The sequence below is a fragment of the Pseudorca crassidens genome, chromosome 2 (assembly GCF_039906515.1).
Source record: "Pseudorca crassidens isolate mPseCra1 chromosome 2, mPseCra1.hap1, whole genome shotgun sequence".
Lineage (NCBI taxonomy): Eukaryota > Metazoa > Chordata > Mammalia > Artiodactyla > Delphinidae > Pseudorca > Pseudorca crassidens.
The window spans coordinates 31877065-31897737 of record NC_090297.1 but is presented as its reverse complement, the minus strand read 5'-3'; the positions used below and the strand labels follow the sequence as shown (position 1 = coordinate 31897737).

At 53.8% G+C, this 20673-nt stretch overlaps 1 protein-coding gene and 1 long non-coding RNA gene across 7 annotated transcripts; one reads left to right on the top strand and one right to left on the bottom strand.

Annotated features, from left to right (window-relative positions):
- The first annotated feature begins 4287 nt into the window (after positions 1 to 4287).
- On the top strand, positions 4288 to 18713 carry HEYL (hes related family bHLH transcription factor with YRPW motif like). 2 transcript variants are annotated; one of them, XM_067725619.1, is made up of 5 exons: positions 4288 to 4429; positions 11289 to 11355; positions 12416 to 12499; positions 13733 to 13814; positions 16609 to 18713. In XM_067725619.1, exons 1-5 carry the CDS (start codon positions 4350 to 4352, stop codon positions 17265 to 17267), a joined length of 972 nt encoding a protein of 323 aa, XP_067581720.1. In that variant the 5' UTR covers positions 4288 to 4349; the 3' UTR covers positions 17268 to 18713. The 2 variants fall into 2 exon arrangements, with proteins under 2 accessions (XP_067581720.1, XP_067581719.1); XM_067725618.1 differs by lacking the exon at positions 4288 to 4429 and having other exon boundaries at positions 9493 to 11355.
- LOC137218553 (uncharacterized) lies at positions 9026 to 18115 on the bottom strand. 5 transcript variants are annotated; one of them, XR_010940742.1, is made up of 4 exons: positions 17978 to 18115; positions 13152 to 13383; positions 13026 to 13070; positions 9026 to 9494 (listed from the first exon to the last, which is right to left on the bottom strand). It is a non-coding gene; the product is annotated as an uncharacterized lncRNA (long non-coding RNA). The 5 variants fall into 5 exon arrangements; XR_010940745.1 differs by having other exon boundaries at positions 13152 to 13232; XR_010940744.1 differs by lacking the exon at positions 17978 to 18115 and adding an exon at positions 9879 to 9920 and having other exon boundaries at positions 13152 to 13412.
- Positions 18714 to 20673: the final 1960 nt, after the last annotated feature.

Genomic DNA, 20673 nt, shown 5'->3' with positions numbered 1-20673 from the left:
CAAACATCAAAGCGATGAACATAACCAAGGTGGTGCAAATGATTTTCAGCACTTGATTTGGATATTTTGAGTATGTCGGCTATCTCCCGCGTGGTATAACATTGATTGTTCTCAATTAATGTCTCGATTTGATCACTGTCAACTTCAACTGTTCTACCTGACCGTGAGCATCGTCCAGTGAGAAATCTCCAGCACGAGACTTCCCAAACAACTTTTCACATGTTCGATCAGTCACAGCACCTTCTCTATACACTGCACAAATCTTTTTTTTACGTTTCAGTTGTGTTTTTACCTTTCTTGAAATAATAAAGCATAAGATGCTGAAAATGTTGCTTTTCTTCTTCCATCTTCAATATTAAAATGGCTACACAAAAATTCACCAATTTTGATAAGTATTTTTTTAATGCATGCTGATATGACAGCTGTCACAATACAATCTAACATAATTGTTTCGAATGAAGTTAAAGACAACTAAGCGCTACTAGAACCATCGGATGGAAGAAACAACAGAACGAACTTTTTGGCCAAACCAAATAAGATGATGTGAAATGGGACACAGAGTGAGCAGGAAATCGGTCGCTGTTTTAGACAGAGGGTCAGGAGAGTTCTCTCTAAGGATGTAACATTTGAGCCAAGACCTGAAGAGAGTGAGATAATTAATCTGAGACCATCAAGGAGAAGAGGCTTCCAGATAGATGGAACGACGAATTCGAAGTCCTGCAGCAGCTACAAGCAGGAAATTTCGGTGGAAGGGCAGGCAGGAAGGCTCTAGTGGCTGAGTGAGCAGGGCAGGGGCAGGGCCCAGGGCTTAGGGTGGCCATACATCCAGTAATGCCCTGGACTGTCTTGGCATAGTTAGTGTTGCCTCCTTTCACTCTCAGAGGTGCCCCAGGCTTAGATGATAAATTATAGAGTCACCCTATGTATAGGCCACGGTAAACAGTTGGCATTTCATTCTGAATGTGATGGGAAGCCTCTGGATGGTTTTGAGCAGGAAGTGATGCGATCTGACTGACATTTTAAATGATCATGACCAAGTACTTGAAACGCCCTCTGGCTCCTGTAACACCCACCCTTGGCTCTCCTCCACCTCCCGGCTGTTCCTTCTCAGTCTCCTCTGGCAGCTCTTTCTCTTCTACTCAACATCTAAATCTTGGGGTTTCTCTAGACCAGTGGTTCTCAACTGGGGGTGATTTCTCCCCCAGGGGACATTTGGTATTATCTAGAGACAGTCTTAATTGTCACGACTGGGGCAGGTACTACTGGCACGTAGTGAGTAGAGGCCAGGGAAGCTGCTAAACACCCAACAACGCACAGAACAGCCCCACCGATAAAGAATGTTCCAGCCCAAAATGTCAAATGGGACTGAGGTCAAGCCACGCCTGTACTAGATTAGCACTGTCCAATAGAAATAGATTGGGGAGGAGCATAAACAATTAATTAAAAAAAACACTAAAAACAAGTGAAGTTAATTTTAATAATATATTTTATTTAATCCAATATGTATAAAATATTATAATCTCAGGGCTTCCCTGGTGGAGCAGTGGTTAAGAATCTGCCTGCCAATGCAGGGGACACGGGTTCAAGCCCTGGTCTGGCAAGATCCCACATGCCGCAGAGCAACTAAGCCCGTGCGCCACAACTACTGAGCCTGCGCGCCACAGCTACTGAAGCCTGTGCGCCTAGAGCCCGTGCTCTGCAACAAGAGAAGCCACCGCAATGAGAAGCCCGCGCACCGCAACGAAGAGTAGCCCCCACTCACAGCAACTAAAGAAAGCCTGCGCGCAGCAACAAAGACCCAACGCAGCCATAAATAAGTACATTTTAAAAAATATTATAATCTCAACATGTTATCAATATTAAAAATATAAATGAGAGCTTGCCCTTTCTCCCTCCCTCCCTTCCTTCCTCCCCTCCTTCCTCTCTCTTGCTCTCTTTCCTTCTTGAATCTGGTGTGTATCTCACTTCCTAGCAATTCAGTACAGGCACATTTCAAGTGCTTAGTAGCCACACGTGTCTCGTGGCTATTGTACTGATGGCACAGCTCTAGGCTCAGTACTAGATACTATAGCCTGATGTTTAGGAGCTATACAGGTAGTAAAGCCTGGTGGTTTGGCTCTGGAACCAAAGTGCCTTGTTGAATTCCAGCCCTTCCATTTACCCTCTGTAGAGTTACTCCACCTCTCTGTGCCTTTTTTTCTCATTTACAAACTGGGGATGATAATAATTTTACTACTTTATAGAGTTGCTGAGAATGAAGTGAGTTAATACTCACAAAACAGTTTCAGGTGTTATAAGTGCTTACCAAACGTTAGCTATTTAGCTAGGCCCCATCCACACTTTTTTTCTGGGTAATCTGTCTACTCCTATAGCTTTAAGTGCCACCTATTACCTAATGACTTCCAATAAATATTCAGCTTCGACCCCTCTTCTGAGCTCCTATTTATCTGTGCACTCCTTTTTTGGGGGGGGGCTTCGTTGCTGTGCACGGGCTTTCTCTAGTTGCGGCGAGCGGGGGCTACCCTTCGTTGCAGTGCGCAGGCTTCTCATTGCAGTGGCTTCTCTTGTTGCAGAGCATGGGCTCTAGGTGTGCAGGCTTCAGTAGTTGTGGCTCGTGGGCTCTAGAGCGCAGGCTCAGTAGTTGTGGCGCATGGGTTTAGTTGCTCCACGGCATGTGGGATCATCCCGGACCAGGGATCGAACCTGTGTCCCCTGCATTGGCAGGTGGATTCTCAACCACTGTGCCACCAGGGAAGTCCCTGTGCACTCCATTTTGATGACCCGGGGCATCTCACATGAACATACCTACAATGGAGCTTGATCTTCCCCTGCAAATCTGCTCCACTGCCAGTCCCTGTGACCTCAGTCACACGCAGGGCAGATCTCTGGGCAACATGGCTGATTTCTGCCTTTCCAGGGAATGCAGAGTGCACGGACTGCACAACTTCTGTGTTGGTTGAGGTTTCCACTCCACTGGTACATGTCCATGGAAGTTATGTGAGTGCTGAGGGCATCTGGAAAAAGAGAGTCCATAGGTATGGCTGGGGTGAACACCAGGGCCTCCTGAGGAAGTCCAAGCTGCAGGTTCTGACTGCTCATGCCAGCTGTGTACCCGTGCATGTCTATACCTACGTGTCCATAGACTTGGCCACGTGGTAGTGTCTGTGGACACGTGTGGAAGGGGGCACGGGATTGTTCTGTCCCACCACCATAAGCAAGTGTCCCCAGTCAGGTCTTACAGTGGGAGTGGAAGTGCAGTTAGATGACTAACCCCACTCTCCCAAATGAGGAGATGGCTTCCTCTGTGTCCTGGGGGGTGAGTCAAAGGGAAAGACTTCATCTCCGACCCACCACATGGAGACCACCTTCCCATCTCCTCCTCCCAGCTCATGAAGTCCACCTTCCAGGATGCCCCCGTTCCATTTCCTTCTGAGCTTTGGGGGGTCTCTCTGAGGCACTGGCCCATGAGGATCGCAGGTGAATCTCAGAATCTTCCTTGAGTCTCCCTCCCTAGGGGCAGGGCAGTCGGAGCCCCTACCCAGTGAACAGTTTGGTCTGTTGTAGGGGGGAGGAGGGTCCCAGGAAGGGAGGCTGGAGAGTGCCACCCACCCCCTTTTGAGGCCCCACAACAGCTTCAGGAATGGGCCCTCTCCAGGCACTCTTGGCCTCCCAGGACAGCTCTGCCTCTGGTGAACTGGGAACTAATTCCCAGGGACACCCACGATCAAGACAGGTCTTCAGGCACCTTGGCCAGAGCTGGTCCTGCGCAGGTGGTGCAGCCACAACTTCGGCCATCCCTTTTGGGGATGGCCCCCTCATCCACATTCTACTTGCTCTGGACCCCTTTGGGAGAAGCTGCCAGAGAATTCTGGCCGAGGGTCAGCCCACAGCCACTCCACTGACCTCCCCAAACCGATGTGTCTGCCGCCCCCAGAACCCCAGGAGGCAGGAGCCGGCGAGGGGACCTCTAAAGAGGCTGGGGCATAGCGGAGCGGCGCCTCCACAGGCCGACAGCGCCCCGGGGGCGAACCAGGGACAGACGGGGACCCCTTGGCTTCCCCAGGGGCCTCCAAGGGCACCTGCCCAAGGCCACCCAGCGCGCGGCGGCCGAGGGAGCGGAGCCGGACCTCCCAGCCGTCGGCGGGGCGGCGACCTCCCGGGGCCTTCCCACGGCTCGGCCAGCGCGTCACGGAGGGGGAGAGGGGGCGCCCGGGGCTGCGGCTGCGACGCAGGAAAGGGCCCTGGGAAAGGGCGGTGGCTGCGCCCCCGGGGCGGGGCCGGGGCGGGGCCCGACTTCCCGGCTCGCCGCCCGCGCCGCCGGCCGGGGACCTACGCCGCCCGCGCTCACGATGAAGCGGCCCCGGGAGCCGAGCGGCTCCGACAGCGAGTCCGACGGACCCATCGACGTGGGCCACGAGGGCGAGCTGAGGTAAGGCTGGCTGGGGGCGCTGGGCGCGCCGGGGCGAGCAGGCTGGGGAGCAAGCCGACGGGCCGGCGAGCGCGGAGCCAGTCCTGGAGCGACCGGGGTAGACGCAGGTGTGGCGCCACCGTTACGCGCACGAGTGCCCGGGATCCTGTGCGCTCTCGGCCGTTTAGGGCTCGAGATGCTGGGACGGAGGGAGAGTTCAGCTCGGGGTCTGAGGTCCGGTTGGAGATCTCTTTCTGTCCAAGTGAGGCTACTGGCGAGGACTTTTTTTTTTTTTTAATTTATTTTTATTTAATTTATTTTTGGCTGCGTTGGGTCTTTGTTGCTGCGCGGGGGCTACTCTTCGTTGCGGTGCGCGGACTTCTCATTGCGGTGGCTTCTCTTTGTTATGGAGCATGGGTTTCTAGGCGCGCGGGCTTCAGTAGTTGTGACACGTGGGCTCAGGAGTTGTGGCGAACGGGCTTAGTTGCTCCTCAGCATGTGGGATCTTCCTGGACCGGGGCTCGAGCCCCTGTCCCCTGAGTTGGCAGGTGGATTCTTAACCACTGCGCTACCAGGGAGGGCTTTTCCCTGAAGATCTTAGGAAACCCTCATGGACTGTTGGTATCACACCCCCTGGTCCTGAAGTAGAGTAGTCACTACTCTGCAGTGACTATGCAGAGTAACCATACTTTCTTAATTTTACCCTAGCTGGGGTACACTTTTCATATAGTACACACACACACACACACACAGACACAAAACTTCCAGGGGAAGAAAATCTTTGGAATTAAGGTTTTAGTATTGAAGAAAATAATCGCTGACTTGCCCATGGTCCTTGCAAGGGCCTAGACTCTGATTCCAGTGCTCTTTCTACTGCACCAGTCTGCTGTCAATATCTTTTAACTCTTGGTACGTTTTCTGACCCTGCTTCAAACCTGTAGAACAAACTGAACTTGTATAAGTTCTGTTACGTCCCAGTTCTGTGACCAATCTAAGCTTCGGTTTCTTCGTCTGAAAAATGGGTATAAATAATAGAACTGACCTCATAGGATAATTAGGAAAATCAGATGAGATAACCTATGTCAAGGGCTTCACACAGAGCCCAGCACGTAGCAAATGCTTAAGTAGTATCAGGCACCCAATATGTGATACTCAGAACCCTGAAAGAGAGCAAGGACTGACTGGGAGTCTGCAGACTTGGGTCCCAGCCCCAAATCTGCCACCAAGTTACCGTGTGACCTTGGGGCATTGCTTTCCCTTTGTGAGCCTGTTTTCTCATCAGTAAAATAAAGGAGAACAGGGAGTGGGAAAAGGAAGCCTATCTGGTCCCTCCTAGCTCATCCAAACCTGACTCTCTAGAATAGATTTGAAAGGGGGATTCAGTTCATTCTTAGGGATGTTTCTGAGAGTATTTCATACTTTCAGTGATATCCAGTTTTCTGAGACCAGGGGCTCCTGCCTCAGTCACAAGTCCCAGTAAAGCGCCCCCAGCTTCCAGTTCTTTCTAGCTTCTAATAGGAGGTAATTTCCTGTCCATGAGGTTTTGGGGTATATAATAGCATTCCCTATGCAACTTAATAGCCTTTTAAAATTGTTTAGCAGAAACTGCTCTTTAGAGAATCAATTCTCTGAGTCTGTGCCTGCTAGGAGCAGGGGAAGGGCCCAGCACCATGGGGTGGGGGGTTGGCGGGGAGGTGTCTCAAGCTCAGTGTCATTGGGTCTTCATGAATCAGAGGCATGAAATGGGTGTCAGAGAGCTGCGCTGATTGGAGCTGCCTTCTGTCCTCCAAGAATTTGCAGCCTGGTCAATGACCTGCCAGGTCACACAAAGTCCATGGACAGGATGGAAGATGGAAAGAGAGACAGACTGTGGGCTGTGAGGGCACCTGAGCAGGGAGAGGTCACTCACAACCAAAAGTGCAGGGAGGGCTTCCCTGGTGGCGCAGTGGTTGAGAGTCCGCCTGCCGATGCAGGGGACATGGTTTCATGCCCCGGTCCGGGAAGATCCCACATGCCGTGGAGCGGCTGGGCCCGTGAGCCATGGCCGCTGAGCCTGCGCGTCCGGAGCCTGTGCTCCGCAACCGGAGAGGCCACAGCAGTGAGAGGCCCACGTACCGCCAAAAAAAAAAAAAAAAAGTGCAGGGAGAGCTTCCTGAAGGTGGTGGCATTTAGACTGTGGCATTTGGACTATGGCATAAAGGATCAGTAGGCAGTTTTTTTCCTATACATTTTGTCCTTTCAACTAGAGCCCATTTTTTTAGACTGTCTAGATTCTTAGGCGAGCAGACCCCCCCCAGAGGAGAGAAACAGTTGGACATCTGGCAGAGGCCGACTTATAGACCCCTCTTTGTAGCACTCACCAAAGGGCCCTCCCCCCAGCAGACATCAATGCTTCAATTCAGGGAGCGCTGAACGATGCCTGCTGTGGCCCAGACCCTGGGCTGGGCGTGGGGGGCCCAGATGTATCCTGCTCAGCCTCTGCCCTCAGGGAACTCTCAGAGAAGAAGAGCTTTATGAACAAAGAAAGCCAGATGAACATTGGCAAGGGCCAGGGCACTGGAGCAGCCAGCCTCCCCAGGGTCAGAGGCAGGGTGCAAATCTACCCCCACCCCCCGTAAGAGTAAAGAGCAGGTTGTGTTCCATTGCCACTGTAGGCATCTGCCTGGTGGCAGTGTCCTGCCCCATATATGGGAATCACCCTTAGAGCTCCTATCTGAGCACAGCCCCCTGAAATATGTGGGTCCAAACTGAGAATAGTCTCCCCCCTCCCTCTGCAAAAATTTAATGAGCACCTGCCACGTCAGGCACTGGGTCAGGGTCTGTGGGTCATTTAAGGCACATGGTGGCCTTTGAAGTCTCACCACCATTAACTTGGGTAAGTGACTACCCTTTTCTGAATTCTAATTTTCTCCTTTACAAAATGGGGATGCTAATACCTTACCTCATAGGGGGAGGCTTTGATGAGGTAATGGACTTAAGGCACACAGCTCCCTGCTTTGGCACAAGGCAACTTCCAACGAAAGCTGCTCTCTAAGGGGTCGCCGTTCAGTTGGAGAGTGCCACGTCCGTGAGGCAGCATGGTCTAATGAAAAGCCTGGACATCTGAAGACTGGACTTTGTGTCTCTGTCACTCCAGCTATCAAGTGATTATTTTTCCTAAGTGTGAAATGGCCCAATAATATACTTAACTCATTGTATGATAAATGAGACAAGTGAACATGGAAGTGCTCTCTAGAACAAAAAGTACTGGCTATGAAATGTACATGGGGGGACAATGACTGTATGGGGAGCACTGGGTGAAAAGCCAGTAGATTTGGCTCCAGTTCTGGAATTTCCTCCGATTTGCTGTGTGGCCTGGAGCAGATCGCTTCCCCTCTCTGAGTTTCCTCCTTTTACAAGTAGGCTCAGTGCTCTCTGAGAGCCCTTCATTGGAGACATCGTGATTCTGCCTTTGGCTGATGGAAAACGAGCGGGGTCACCTGCAAGGGCCCCTCGGCGGAGTTCCCAAAAAGGAAGTGAGGGTGAGCGCTGAGGGCAGTCAGGACCAGCAGCCAGACCACCTGGAAAGCTGCCCCTCCCCCAAGAGGCCACCCCAGAATCCTGGCTAGGGACCCCTTGAGGCCCACGGAGCAGATCTCGCGGGTCAACATATCTTCTCTGGGTCCATGAAAATCTGCCTTATTTTCAGACTCTCAGACAAGAATCTCTCACACCCTCTCCCAATGTCAGGGCCAGATCCCAGCCTGGAAGAGAGCTAGCTCTGGCTGAGCTCTTGGGAGCTTTAAGGCTAAGGGGACTGGAGGGCTATTCAGACAGACAGGAAATAGGAATCAGGAGGGAAAACAATGTTGATTTTGAAGCCAGAAGATGTGGATTCCCATGCTGGCTTTGCTCCTCAGCAGCTGCGTAGGCTGGGCAAGCTGCCTTACCTCCCCAGTGCCCAGCATCCTCATCTGTAAAGTGGGGCTTCCCCTCAAAGGAGGGAAGTATATGTAGGGATGCCGAGAAAGCTGTGAAGTGAGGTTTGCCTGTGGGATACGGGAGTGGGGGGAGAGGGATAACACCGCAGAGACCCAGGAGAGTGGAAAAAGGGTGGCTGAGCTGCCATGCTCTGAAAGGGGTGTGTCAGCCTCCAACAGATGGTCCCTGAGGAGGAATCAGGCTGAGAGGCAGTGACGTGAGCAGTGGTAACCCAATACCCCAGGAGACACCTTATCCAAGCTGCGGGGACAAAGGCCGTGTTTCTTAGTAGACCTTGGCCCTTGTGGCTTGTCCATACTGAAGCTTTGTAAACAAGCTGCCCTACAGATCTTAGGATCTGGCCACCTGAGCCCTGGATCAGGCTTGCTGACCCATCCCTCCCACGAGCTTTCATAGGCCTCTTACATTCTTGTCCAGATGTTTGGATGGAGATATCCTTTTCCAGATGTAGCTAGATGAAGCCAGGGACATAGCAGTAGGTTTGACAAATGTTGATCTGGTCTCCCATGCAACCTTATCTCTTTGAGCAGTTGATGAAAATGATCCAACCTCTAGTGCCAAGAGGGTCGTCACGTGGGCTGGGACCCTCCCGGTGAGCCACACATGCCCCCATTCCACAAAGGTCTCAGACATAGATTTTTTTTTTTTTTAATATTTGTTTATTTATTTGGCTGCGTCAGGTCTTAGTTGAGGTACACGGGATCTTGGTTGAGGCCTGCGGGTTCTTTCGTTGCAGCACACGGGCTTCTCTTTAGCTGTGGCATGCGGGTTTTTCTCTCTCTAGTTGTGTAGTGCGGGCTCCAGGGTGCGTGGGCTCTGTAGTTTGCAGCACGTGGGCTCTCTCGTTGAGGCGCACAAGCTCAGTAGTTGTGGCGCGCAGGCTTAGTTGCCCCGAGGCATGTGGGATCTTAGTTCCCCGACCAGGGATCGAACCCGCATCCCCTGCATTGGAAAGCGGATTCTTTACCACTGGACCGCCAGGGAAGTCCCAAGACATAGACTTTATGGTCTCACCTCTGTGTTCTCCGGTGATGCCAAAGATGAGGGCAGGAGGAGGAGCTCAACCACGAGCTCTGTCATGTCACTTGCTGAGTACTGGGTACAGCTGTGAATGAGACAGATATGGTTCATGGCCTCATGGAACTTACAGACTTGATGGAGAGTTAGACATTAATCAAATAATCATGTAAATATGATTTGTACCCAACAAATGGGTACAAATGCTACGAATGCAGGATGCTAGGATAGCGTAAAGCAGGGGGTATCAAGTGGGAGGGGTGATGACATTTGAGTTGAGATCTGAAAGGTGGTAGAAGTTACTAGGCAAAGGGGCTGGGGCTTGGGGGTGGGGAGAGGGAGTGGACCAGAGAGTTCTGTGCTAGGGGAGCAGTATGTGCCACCACAGGAAGGAGTTAGTGCATTCACAGGCTGGAGCACACAGAGCAAAAGAGAATTGAGTCTAGGAGGTGACAGGGGCCTGCGGGACTACCTGGAAGATGGTAGTCTTGGTCCTAAAAGCATTGAGAAGGCCCTGTAAGAGAGTGACACGATCAGATTTGCATTTAGATGATCACTCTGCCCGCTTGTAGGAAGTAGTGGGTGTAATAGTCTCCTGCAGTCTAGAAAGATGATGGAGGCTTGGTCCCGAGATCGGCAGTGGAGATAAGGGGGACAGGTGTGAGATGTATTTTAGACATGGAATGGGCAGGTTTTGATGGGGTAGGTGAGGACAGAGGAGGAATCAAAGATGGTGGCCGGGTGTCCACCTTGCAGAAGTGGGATATGGGTGCCTTCGCTGAGATGGGAACCTAGGCAGAAGAGGAGAGGTGGAGGCAAGCTCTTGGGTTCCTGTTCAGATGGGTGGCATTTCGCGTTCTGAAATAGCAGGGGAGTCACCTTGTCTAAAGTTATTTGTGGCTGTGATGTCTCCAGTGGGAGCTGGGCTCTGGAGGGCTGGGGCCTGGCTGAGGGCATCCAGTCCAGCCCTAGGTCTGAGTGGGGCCTCTGGCGTGTTGGCCAAGTGAATGATGCTAAGTGCAACCCAGAGAATCTCCTTCACTCCAAGAGAGCCTCTGGAGTGGGAACCATGAAGAGGGTGAGCAGTTGGGCTGAGGAGGATTCGGTCAGTCTGGGCAGGAAAAGCCCCAGAGGGCTGAGCCTCCTCCCGGTGATGGTAACTCCTGGGTTGCCAGCAAACGTACATCCTTCAGCCAAGCCCGGGGCCGGAGGCCTGACACGATGCGGGGCTGGAGCCTTCTGGGGAGGCTGGGGCCACGTCCCGAGAGTCCGAGAGGGCCCTGTGACCCAGATGTCGCCTCCCCCTCGCCCGGGCCGCGCAGCGTGGGAGGAGGCGGCAGCTGCAGGCCGGGTGGAGGGCGGGCGACCGGCGCGCCCGGCCCGTGGGAAGCGGCGGCATCTGTTCTTTCCACGCTCGTTCCCAGCGGCTCCCTCTGAAACCTAACCCGCAGGCCCGGCCCCGCCGCCGCCGCCCGTGCCCTCGCCCGCCCCGCCCGGGGGATCGGGTTGCAGGAGCGGGGCGGCCGGGCTGCGGTTCCCCCGACGGCCGCGGCAGCAGCGAGGGCGAGGGGCGAGGGGCCGGAGGCAAGGCCGAGAGGGTCAGGTCGGGGCGAGAGCCAAGCCCCCCCATCCATGGCCCCAGCCGCCGGCGACTCTGGGGCAGGAAGCTCTGTGCAGGGGAGGACTTGGCCCGGGGAGAAATGAGCCCCCGGGGAGAAGGGGAGAGAAGGCGTCCCCACCCACGCCTGCCCTGCGCCTCTTCCCGGCCTGGGAGACCTCGGCCGCCTGGGAGGGGTCTGTGTCCGCCCACAGCCGGCCTCCGAGGTCAGCCCAGGCCAGGGAGACGGTCCTCTGAAAAATCAGTCTTTCTTTTCCTCTCCAGCCAGATGGCCCGGCCGCTGTCCACCCCCAGCCCTTCACAAATGCAAGCCAGGAAGAAACGCAGAGGGGTGAGTGTGTATCTCAGCAGAGCTGTCCGACAAATGTTTGCCCTGAGTTCCCAGGGGCCTGGCACAGAGAACCCTGGTCAGAAACACCACCGGGAAGTGACCCTGCCTGGGTTCAAGTCCCAGCTTTGCCAGTAGCTAGCTGGGTGACTTTGTGCAAGCCACTTAATCTCTGTGTGCCTCGTTTTTTCATCTGTGTAACTGAAATAATGATGGTACCTACCTCAAAGGGTTGTTTTGAAATGAACTAATGTAATGCACTCAGAACAGAACCTGACGCACAATTAGCCACTATCATTTATCCCAGCCTCCCCCTGCTTCTCTCTGAGCTCAGAACTTTCCTTCCCTCTTAGTGTGCTGAGGGGTAGGGAAGGGGGACAGAAGAAGGAAGAGCCCGTCCTTGCTCTTGGCCCTACTTTTCCCCCAGGATGCACCTGTGCTTCTGCCCTGGGAGTCCAGAGACCGGAATGTGGCAGAGACCAGCCCTGCCACTCACTAACCAAAAGACCTTAAGCAGCCACACCCACCCCAGCCCTCGTTCTCTTTATCGGTAAAATGGGTGTTGTCATTTCTGTCCTGCTATCAGTATTCCGCTGCCAGTATTGTGAGATGAGAGTGAGCTTGTGGGAATGAAAGGCCTTCCCAGCTGGAGAGAGCAATGCCTGGGACTCCTCAGACCTCATGACCCAGCACCTCAAGGGGTCTCCCTGGCCCAGGAGGGGCCTCCAGGACCTGCTGCAGTGCTGTGGCTGGTGTTCCTGTTCTAATTGGTTGGTGCCCTGCTGTATCAGTGGTTAAACGTTTTGGATACCACCCCTTAGATCAAGACAAGAGATATGAGTTCTAGTCCCAGCCTTGCACTTCCTTGCTGTGTGACCTTAAGCAAATTCTGCCCCTCTCTGAGCCTCGTTTTCCTCTTCCATAATATAAGAATGGATTTATCTCCCTGACAGAAATATTGTGACGGAACATATGAGTCAGTGCCTGTCGAGGTGTGTTGGAAACTGTGATGAAGTGCCTACTTGGTTTTTGTTTGTTTGTTTGTTTCATCATTGTTTTTTAGATCATAGAGAAACGGCGCCGGGACCGCATCAACAGCAGCCTTTCTGAACTGAGGCGCTTGGTCCCCACTGCCTTTGAGAAGCAGGTATGTGACATTGCTGAATGTGCTAGAGGAAATGCTGTGCGGGTGGCAGATAAGGTTCACTTCTCACGGCATCTCTTATCGATTGGTGGCAGCTGCCTGAAGTGCTGTGATATCATTTACTGGTATCTGTTGATGGCCAAGAATAAGGGGGATGGAAATTCATATTTACTGAGGTGTCTCAGGGGTTGTGGCTTTATGTCCATCATCTGGTTGCACTGAATGCTCAGAATGATCCTGAAGGGTAGGGATTATTATGCACATTGCACAGGTAAGGAAACTGAAGCACAGAGAGGTGAAGTAACTTATACCAGATCACACAGCTAGTAAGTAGCAGAGCGGAACTGGACACAGACTGTGTGATCCTAAAGTGCCCTATCCCTCTGCACTACTGACATTTCCAGAACTATCTGAAAGTAGAACAGGCCACTTGGGGAGTGAAGTCTCTGTCATTGAACATGCTGGGGTGGAGGGACTCCAGTGGAGAGTCAGACAGTTGAATCAGTCAGACAGCCTCAAAGATTCTCACCGTGTGCGCCAAGGCATGGTCATAGGTCCTGTGTCTTCCTTTCTGCTGGGGAGAACAAGTCAGTCATTCCACAGACATTCACTAAAACCTTCACAAGTCCAGCCATGAACTAGACCTGGTACCTACCTTCAAGGGACTCACATGGAGAGTCCGACCCTCAGGTTTCATCTGGGAGACCAGGTGATGCTGGAGGCTTCGGAAACACTCCTCAAGAGAGAGAATGGAGGAAGAACAGATGCTTTGGAATAAGACAGTGAGCCCGAACTTGGGTGTGTGTGGCGAGTGTGCAGTTGGATTCCTGGTAAAGCTGGTCTAGGAGGCAGGTGAGGATGCAGGAGTGACATTCTGGTGATGGTGCCTGAAGCCATGGAGGTAGAGGGGACCCTCCGAGGAGAGCGAGAAAAAAGTGAGCCATCACCCACTGGGAACACCACCGTTTTAAGAGACAGTTAGAACAAGAAAGCAGGGGAGGGGGGCTTTCATGAAGGATGGTCAGCAGTGTGGTGGACAGGTGGGCTAAAATGAGAACTGAAGAGAATGGGTTAGATTTGGTGGGCTTGGCTAAAGCAGAAGCCCGATCACAGGCAGTGGTGGAGTGGGGGGAGGAGGAGAAAACTGAGGTCGTGAGTGCTGATGACGCCATGCTGGGGAGGAGGGCGACAGAGGTCAGCTGAAGGCCGCCACTCTTCTGTCTTCTGTACACACAGGGCTCCTCCAAGCTGGAGAAAGCCGAGGTCCTGCAGATGACGGTAGATCACTTGAAAATGCTCCACGCCACTGGGGGGACAGGTACTGATGCTCTACTTTCCTGGAACCATTCCTGCAGCCAATATTTGGGGGCTGGGCCCTGGGGATACTTCGGTGAGCAAAGTAGATGCGGTCCCTGACCTCATGGAGCTCACAGTTCACAGAGGGGCTGAAGCAGATCCAGGTGGAACGTTCGCAAAGCTTGTCTTTCTTCTTTTGGCATTGCCCTCTCGGCTTTTATTGTCTCCATGTGTCCTAGCCCTTTCCTCAACTCCACTCCTTCCAGCCTTGAACCTTGGAGGAGCTCTTCTACAACAGATTACTGATCCCCCTGCCCCCAGGGCCTCGTTAAGCATCAGCCTGAATGAGCTTATTCTCACTGTGATCCCAGTGGGAGAGACACGCCTGAGATTTTTAGCCACAGCACTTCGCTAGTGTGCCAACCCACCGGTCTAGGCTTCTGAGCTCTTGTGTCCTTGGCAGTGCTGGGGGGATATGTCACGCTCACCGCTGAAGATCAGTCGTGGGATTTTAGTAGGATGCGAATGTTAACGCATTCTGTTATTTTGAGCTAGTCCACTACAAAAAAGTCACGGAATTGTGGCTTTTAAAAGACTTCTGGACAGATGGAAATTCTGTGTGCCTGAAGCCGCTCTGTGTGTTTCGGTAATTTCACAATTGGGAAACCTTGAAAGCTCCACTGACCTTGGCTCCAAAGCCTTAAGTCTTGAAGCCTTCACTTGCTACCCCCTCAAGGGGATGGTTGCATGTTAAGCAGCCCAGCCTGGTGCCTCTCAAGCCTCGGCGGGCAGCAGTGTCATGTAGGGGCTGACAGCGTCGTGGGTCACAGCCCAGAGATCCCGAGGCAGTAAGTCTGGATTGGAGTTTAGGAATCTGCCAGTTTAGCAAACACGCCCGATGATCCTGCTGCAGGTGGTCACTTGGAGAACTTGTGCCAAAGGAATGCACAGCCAACGGTGGAAACTGTCTCTAATCAACCAGTGGGGGAGGAATTTCAAGCCACATTTGTATTTATCCAATTAAAAGAAAACTAGTGACTAATATTTGGGCAGCATTTTATAGTTTTCCAAATGCTTTCTCTAACATTATCTCATTTGATTCTCACAAGAACCTCGAGGGTGGGTGTTGCTATCCTCACTGTTTTCTGGCTAAGGGCTGATGGGAAGACAGAGAATTGGCATGGAGCCCTGGCTTTGTATGTGAACACTGAGTTTACTACTTACTAGCTTTAGGACCTTGGACAAATGATTTAAGCTCTTTATTCCTCAGTTTCCTTATCTCTAAAATGAGAATAATGCTAGGGGTTTTTTAAATACAAATTTATTTATTTATGGCTGCGTTGGGTCTTCGTTGCTGTGCACGGGCTTTCTCTAGCTGCGGAGAGCGGGAACTGCTCTTCGTTGCGGTGCGCGGGCTTCTCATTGCAGTGGCTTCTCTTATTGTGGAGCACAGGCTCTAGGCATGCGGGCTTCAGTAGTTGTGGCACGCGGGCTCAGTAGTTGTGGCTCGCGGGCTCTAGAGCGCAGGCTCAGTAGTTGTGGTGCATGGGCTTAGTTGCTCTGTGGCATGTGGGATCTTCCTGGACCAGGGCTCAAACCCATGTCCCCTGCATTGGCAGGAGGATTCTTATGGGGATTCACTTCCCCATAATGGTTATAATGATAGGTTTTTATGAGGTTTAAATTAGCTAATGCAAATTAAGTGCTTAGGAAGAACTCAGCAAATGTCAGTGAAAAAAGAACAGTGAACAGAGAAAGGTGATGGGATTTGCTCAAAGTTGCACAACTAAGTAGACAGCAGAGCCAGGTCTCACCGCCTAGGAGGCCTGGCTCCAAACATCATCTCCTGCCAAGCTGTTCCTCTGTGGGGACCTCAGCCGTGAACCAGGGACCCGATATTTGCTACCATGATCATGAAGCCAGTGCTCACTGGGGCTGTTCTGTCTTTGCCCAGAAGGTGGTCGAGAGACGGGCAGGTGTGGAGAAGCTGTGAGAATGTGAATACTTCTGCAGGCAGTCCCCCTGGTCATCCCACACTGAAGTCAAACCAAAGACAGGGTCCCTGGCCTGAGGGCAGCAGCTGAGGACCAGAGTGGGGTCCTGCTTTCTAGACTGCCCTTTGGGCTGGGGAACAAACTCCAATGCTTCTGGGGGCCAAACCAGTCATATAAATGATAGCTAACTTTTCATTTGTTAAGCATTTCTGTGCACCATTTCATTTCGCCCTTCCCGTCTGTACATGGCAGGGCCTGTTAATATACCCATTTCACAGCTAAGGAAATCAAGGCATGGAGAGATTGAGACTTGTCCATAGTCAGGGCGCTAGTTAAGTCCATGGTCAAGCAGCTGGCCCCCAAAGACCTCATGCTTCATTGCTACCCTATGCTCTCCTCTCCAAGGAGTCCCCCAGCTCTGATGGCTGCTGCCACCACGTCCCAGCGTCTGCCCCCATCAACTCTACACCTCCACGTGCACAGCGCTTTCACATCTGGCAGGTGTCTATTTAAATGAAGTTATCTGGGCCGCAGATTTCCTTCTTTGGGTTAATCATGAATGGTGATGAAGATAACACTTTACATTTTATAATGCTTCACAGTTCAGTGAACTCATTTGATCCGCACAGTCCACTCGCTCTACCCCAGTAGGGATGATTATTCCCACTTTAAGATGGTGAGACTGGGGCTCAGAGAGGTGAGGTGACGTGCCCAAGGTCACCCAGGGGGTGAGTGGGGAAAGCAGGTCCAGAGCTCAGTGCTGACCCCAGGCTCAGTGCTTGTCTCCTGCCTGGCATGCCCTCATCGTGCCTCACTTTGCAGGATTCTTTGATGCTCGAGCCCTGGCAGTCGACTTCCGGAGCATCGGTTTTCGGGAGTGCCTTACCGAGGTCGTCAGGTACCTGGGGGTCCTGGAAGGGCCCAGCAGCCGTGCAGACCCGGTGCGGATTCGCCTTCTCTCCCACCTCAACAGCTATGCAGCCGAGATGGAACCTTCACCCACGCCCGCTGGGCCCCTGGCCTTTCCTGCCTGGCCCTGGTCCTTCTTCCATAGCTGTCCAGGGCTATCTGCCCCGAGCAGCCAGCTCGCCATCCTAGGAAGAGTGCCCGGCCCCATCCTCCCCAGCACCTCCTCTCTGGCTTACCCCATCCCGGCCTTCAGAACCAGTCCCTTGCGCAGAGCCACTGGCACCATCCTGCCAGCCCGGAGGAATTTGCTGCCCAGTCGAGGGGCATCTTCTACCCGGAGGGCCCGCCCCCCCGAGAGGCCAGCCGCGCCCCTGCCCCCCAGTGGCAGGGCTGCCAGGAGCAGCCACATGGCACCCCTCCTGCGATCCTCTTCCCCCGCCCCTCCTGGCATTGTGGGGTCTCCTGCTTATGTGGCTGTTCCCGGGTCTTCCCAGGGGGCAGCTGGGAGGCCAGCAGGAGCTGTGCTCTGCCACTCCTGGGTCTCTGAAATCACTGAAGTCGGGGCTTTCTGAGCTGGCTTTGCCCCCAGGAATGAGGAGAGTTCTTTTTCCAGGAGCTCTAAAGATGGCGTTGCCTTTTCTGCTCTGTTTTCCGGACTGGTTCATATATGAAGGTGTCTTCTTCACCCAGCAGAGGCCCCCTTCTCCTTTGGCCCCTCTCCCCTCCTCACTGCTTGTCCCAGCTTCTCCTGGGGCTGTTCTGATCTCAGAAGCTTGGTCTCATGTTTTCCCTGGAGAGATGAGTCCCAGGAGAGCCCCCCAAGAGCTGTACCCAGACCCCTCTCCTGCCCCAGGACACATGGGCAGTAGGCATTAATCTCAGGTTGGGGAACAACGCTTTAACCTAAAAGGCACAATGACCTAAGGCACGCTGCTCCCCTAGAGATCAGACCCCAGCCAAGAGCAGTGACTGCCTGGCTGCAGCCTTCCCAGGCCCCCAGGGGTCGGAACATAGTGTCTGTCTCACTTCCTGAGACAGTAACCACACAGGGGCCACAAAGAGGTCTCCTGGGAACCCTGTCTGCCCCAGCCCACCTGTCTCCCGCCCACTGCAGTGAACCCAGAACAGACCTGCCGTCCACCACGGCCAAGGCTGGGGACTGGGAGCCCAGCAGGGCCCGTTCCTGCCCTCTTGCCAGCTGCCGACACCTACCCTCCAGCTGACCAGCAGTTCCCTGCACACAGCTGGGAGGTCTCTGGGCTCCGTGACAGGGTGTACTCACCACCAGGCCTCGGACGGCGTCCCCAGACAGGAGCCAGGCTTGAGCCACAGAGAACCCAGCTCCCTGCCTACCACACGGTCACCGTCCTCCAGGCCTGTGGTCCCGTCAGATGCACAGTGCGGAGGCCGTGTTCCCACGTGATGGCGCCCCGAGAGGAATCCTCTTGGGATTCAGCACCAGACGTTTGTGCTGCCTGTTTTGCATCCGACTCACGGGGCCCAGACTGCTGGGACCGCCAAGGGCTGTCAGGCTGGACGAAAATAACTGCGAGGAGGGGCGAGAGGAAGGACAGTCAGAGGCGGCTCAGCCCTTCAAGGTCACACAGTGGGTCGAGGGCCTGAGATCCTGTTCACCCGGGATTCCACGCGGCTGGCTCTGCTCAAAGGCCATGCATGGCGTTACCCAGCTTCGGCCCAGGCCACTTTCCCTCTAACAGAGGGAACTAATGGCCCAGAGACCTTTCCCAGTGGAGCAGCAGGAACTGGACAAGACAGGGGCAGACCAGAAGCGACACACAGCCGGCCCAGTGCTGCCAGATGGTTGTTAAAATGTAGAAACACTTCTGTGCTCACTGACAAACCTGCTTTCCCTGAGTGTTCCCACCACATGGCTTTTCTCCCAGGACCCCGTGCTGGTTAATGCCCGGCCGACCCAAGGCCGTGGGGCCCTCCAGCTGGCAAGTCGATGGTGCTTATTCTGCACTGGTTATTAAATGCTTCTGATGTCACCCCTGGAAGAGTCTCCCACTCTCGTCCTTTGATGGAGCTACCCTCCCCAGAGGCTGAATTGAGGAGACTCCATGAGCCCAAAAAGTAGTGTCTGCAAAAGCCCTGGGGAAAAAGGGCCCTTTCAGAGAAGTGGGTAGGAGGGCAGAGATCATTTAAATGACCCAGAAAGCTCTTTTGAGAAGGCAAATTCCTCAAGGAGGGATAAAGAACTAAAGTCATTCTTTTACTCCTCAGTGTGAGGGCGTTGGATCAGATATTGCTCTCCTCCTGGACCCATCTGCGTGTCCAGCAGGGAGGAGGTGTCATTTCAGGGAGTGGGTAACTGGCCAGGAGTGCCCCTGAGGCAGACAGAGATAGAGGGAAATAGCGAGCGAGGGAAGGCAGTCAGCAGGCTCCCAGGATTTGGGAGGGCCGGCAAAGGGAGGTGGCAGAAGGCAAAGACCAACTTCACTGTTTTCACAAGGGGCGGGAAGAACGGCGCTCCCCACCCCTCCCCCTCCTCCCCTGCACTCTCCCCCTCCTCCCTTGCACTCTCCCCTCCCCCTCCTCCCCTGCACTCTCCCCTCGCCCTCCTCCCCTCCTCCCCTGCACTCTCCCCTCCCCCCTCCCCTGCACTCTCCCCTCCCCCTCCTCCCCTGCACTCTCCCCTCCCCCCTCCCCTGCACTCTCCCCCTCCCCCTCCTCCCCTGCACTCTCCCCCTCCCCCTCCTCCCCTGCACTCTCCTCCTCTCCCTCCTCCCCTGCACTCTCCCCTCCCCCTCCTCCCCTGCACTCTCCTCCTCTCCCTCCTCCCCTGCACTCTCCCCTCCCCCTCCTCCCCTGCACTCTCCCCTCCCCCCCTCCCCTGCACTCTCCCCTCCCCCTCCTCCCCTGCACTCTCCCCCTCCCCCTCCTCCCCTGCACTCTCCCCCTCCCCCTCCTCCCCTGCACTCTCCCCCTCCCCCTCCTCCCCTGCACTCTCCTCCTCTCCCTCCTCCCCTGCACTCTCCCCCTCCCCCTCCTCCCCTGCACTCTCCTCCTCTCCCTCCTCCCCTGCACTCTCCCCCTCCCCCTCCTCCCCTGCACTTTCTCCTCCTCCCTGGCCACTGCAGGTGGTGGCTCACTGCTCCCAAGATACCAGGGCAGTTTTCCAGTCCTGCAGTTTGACCACTCCCTAGCCCAAGAATCCATCATTTACTCATGGTGGGACGGTGGGAAACACATTTTCATATTTCAAATACCCAACTCCAAAAGAACCAGTTGACACCATTGAATGAGGTGGAAATGGCCCAGCACTTTGAGCATCTTAGTTGCTCTTAGGTTCATTCTCCCTGAGAGATTGTGTGGGGAAAGGTGACTGTGTGTATTGGTTTCTGTGGTTGAGAACTCATGTTTGTTTATATTCCCAAGCCTTTCTGGTGCCCCCGACTCCCACCCCATCACTGGGGTTGTCGCAGACATTCAATAAAGTTTTGTTTTTCTTTAGCTCTTCTGGAAACCTCTGCAAGGTTCTACTTCTTAAATATCTCTGGAGTCCATCTACTTCTCTCTGATCCCACAGCCTTCACCCTGGTCTGGCCACATCACTTCTCCCCAGATCACTGCCCTCCAAAAGGTTGCTTTGCTTCCTTCCTGCTTTGCCAATCAGTTCTCAACACAACCAGAGAGAGCTTTAAACACGCAAACCGTATCATATCAACTCTGGTTTAAAATCCTTACCCTATTACCCTATTATTCTAAGGATAAAATCCAAGCTCGTCCTCATCTGGTCGCAAACTCACTTCCAGCTCTTTTCTTGCCAATCCCAATCTTGTTCCCTGTGCTTCTGCCGCCCTGGCCTTCCTTCATTTCTTCCACATTCCAACCTCATTCCCACCTCCAGGACTTTGCACATGCTGTGCCCTTTGCCCAGAATGCTCTTCCTCTGCCCTTTGCAGGCTGAGCTCTTCATGCCCTCAGGCCTTGGCATAAATGCCACCTCCTCAGAGA

Bases quoted from the DNA above. Each gene is read 5' to 3' on its own strand.
- HEYL (XM_067725618.1), top strand. From the start codon at position 11,107: ATGAGCCCCCGGGGAGAAGGGGAGAGAAGGCGTCCCCACCCACGCCTG. The intron at 11,356-12,415 runs GTGAGTGTGTAT...ATTGTTTTTTAG, and splicing joins CCAGGAAGAAACGCAGAGGG to ATCATAGAGAAACGGCGCCG. The intron at 12,500-13,732 runs GTATGTGACATT...CTGTACACACAG, and splicing joins CCACTGCCTTTGAGAAGCAG to GGCTCCTCCAAGCTGGAGAA.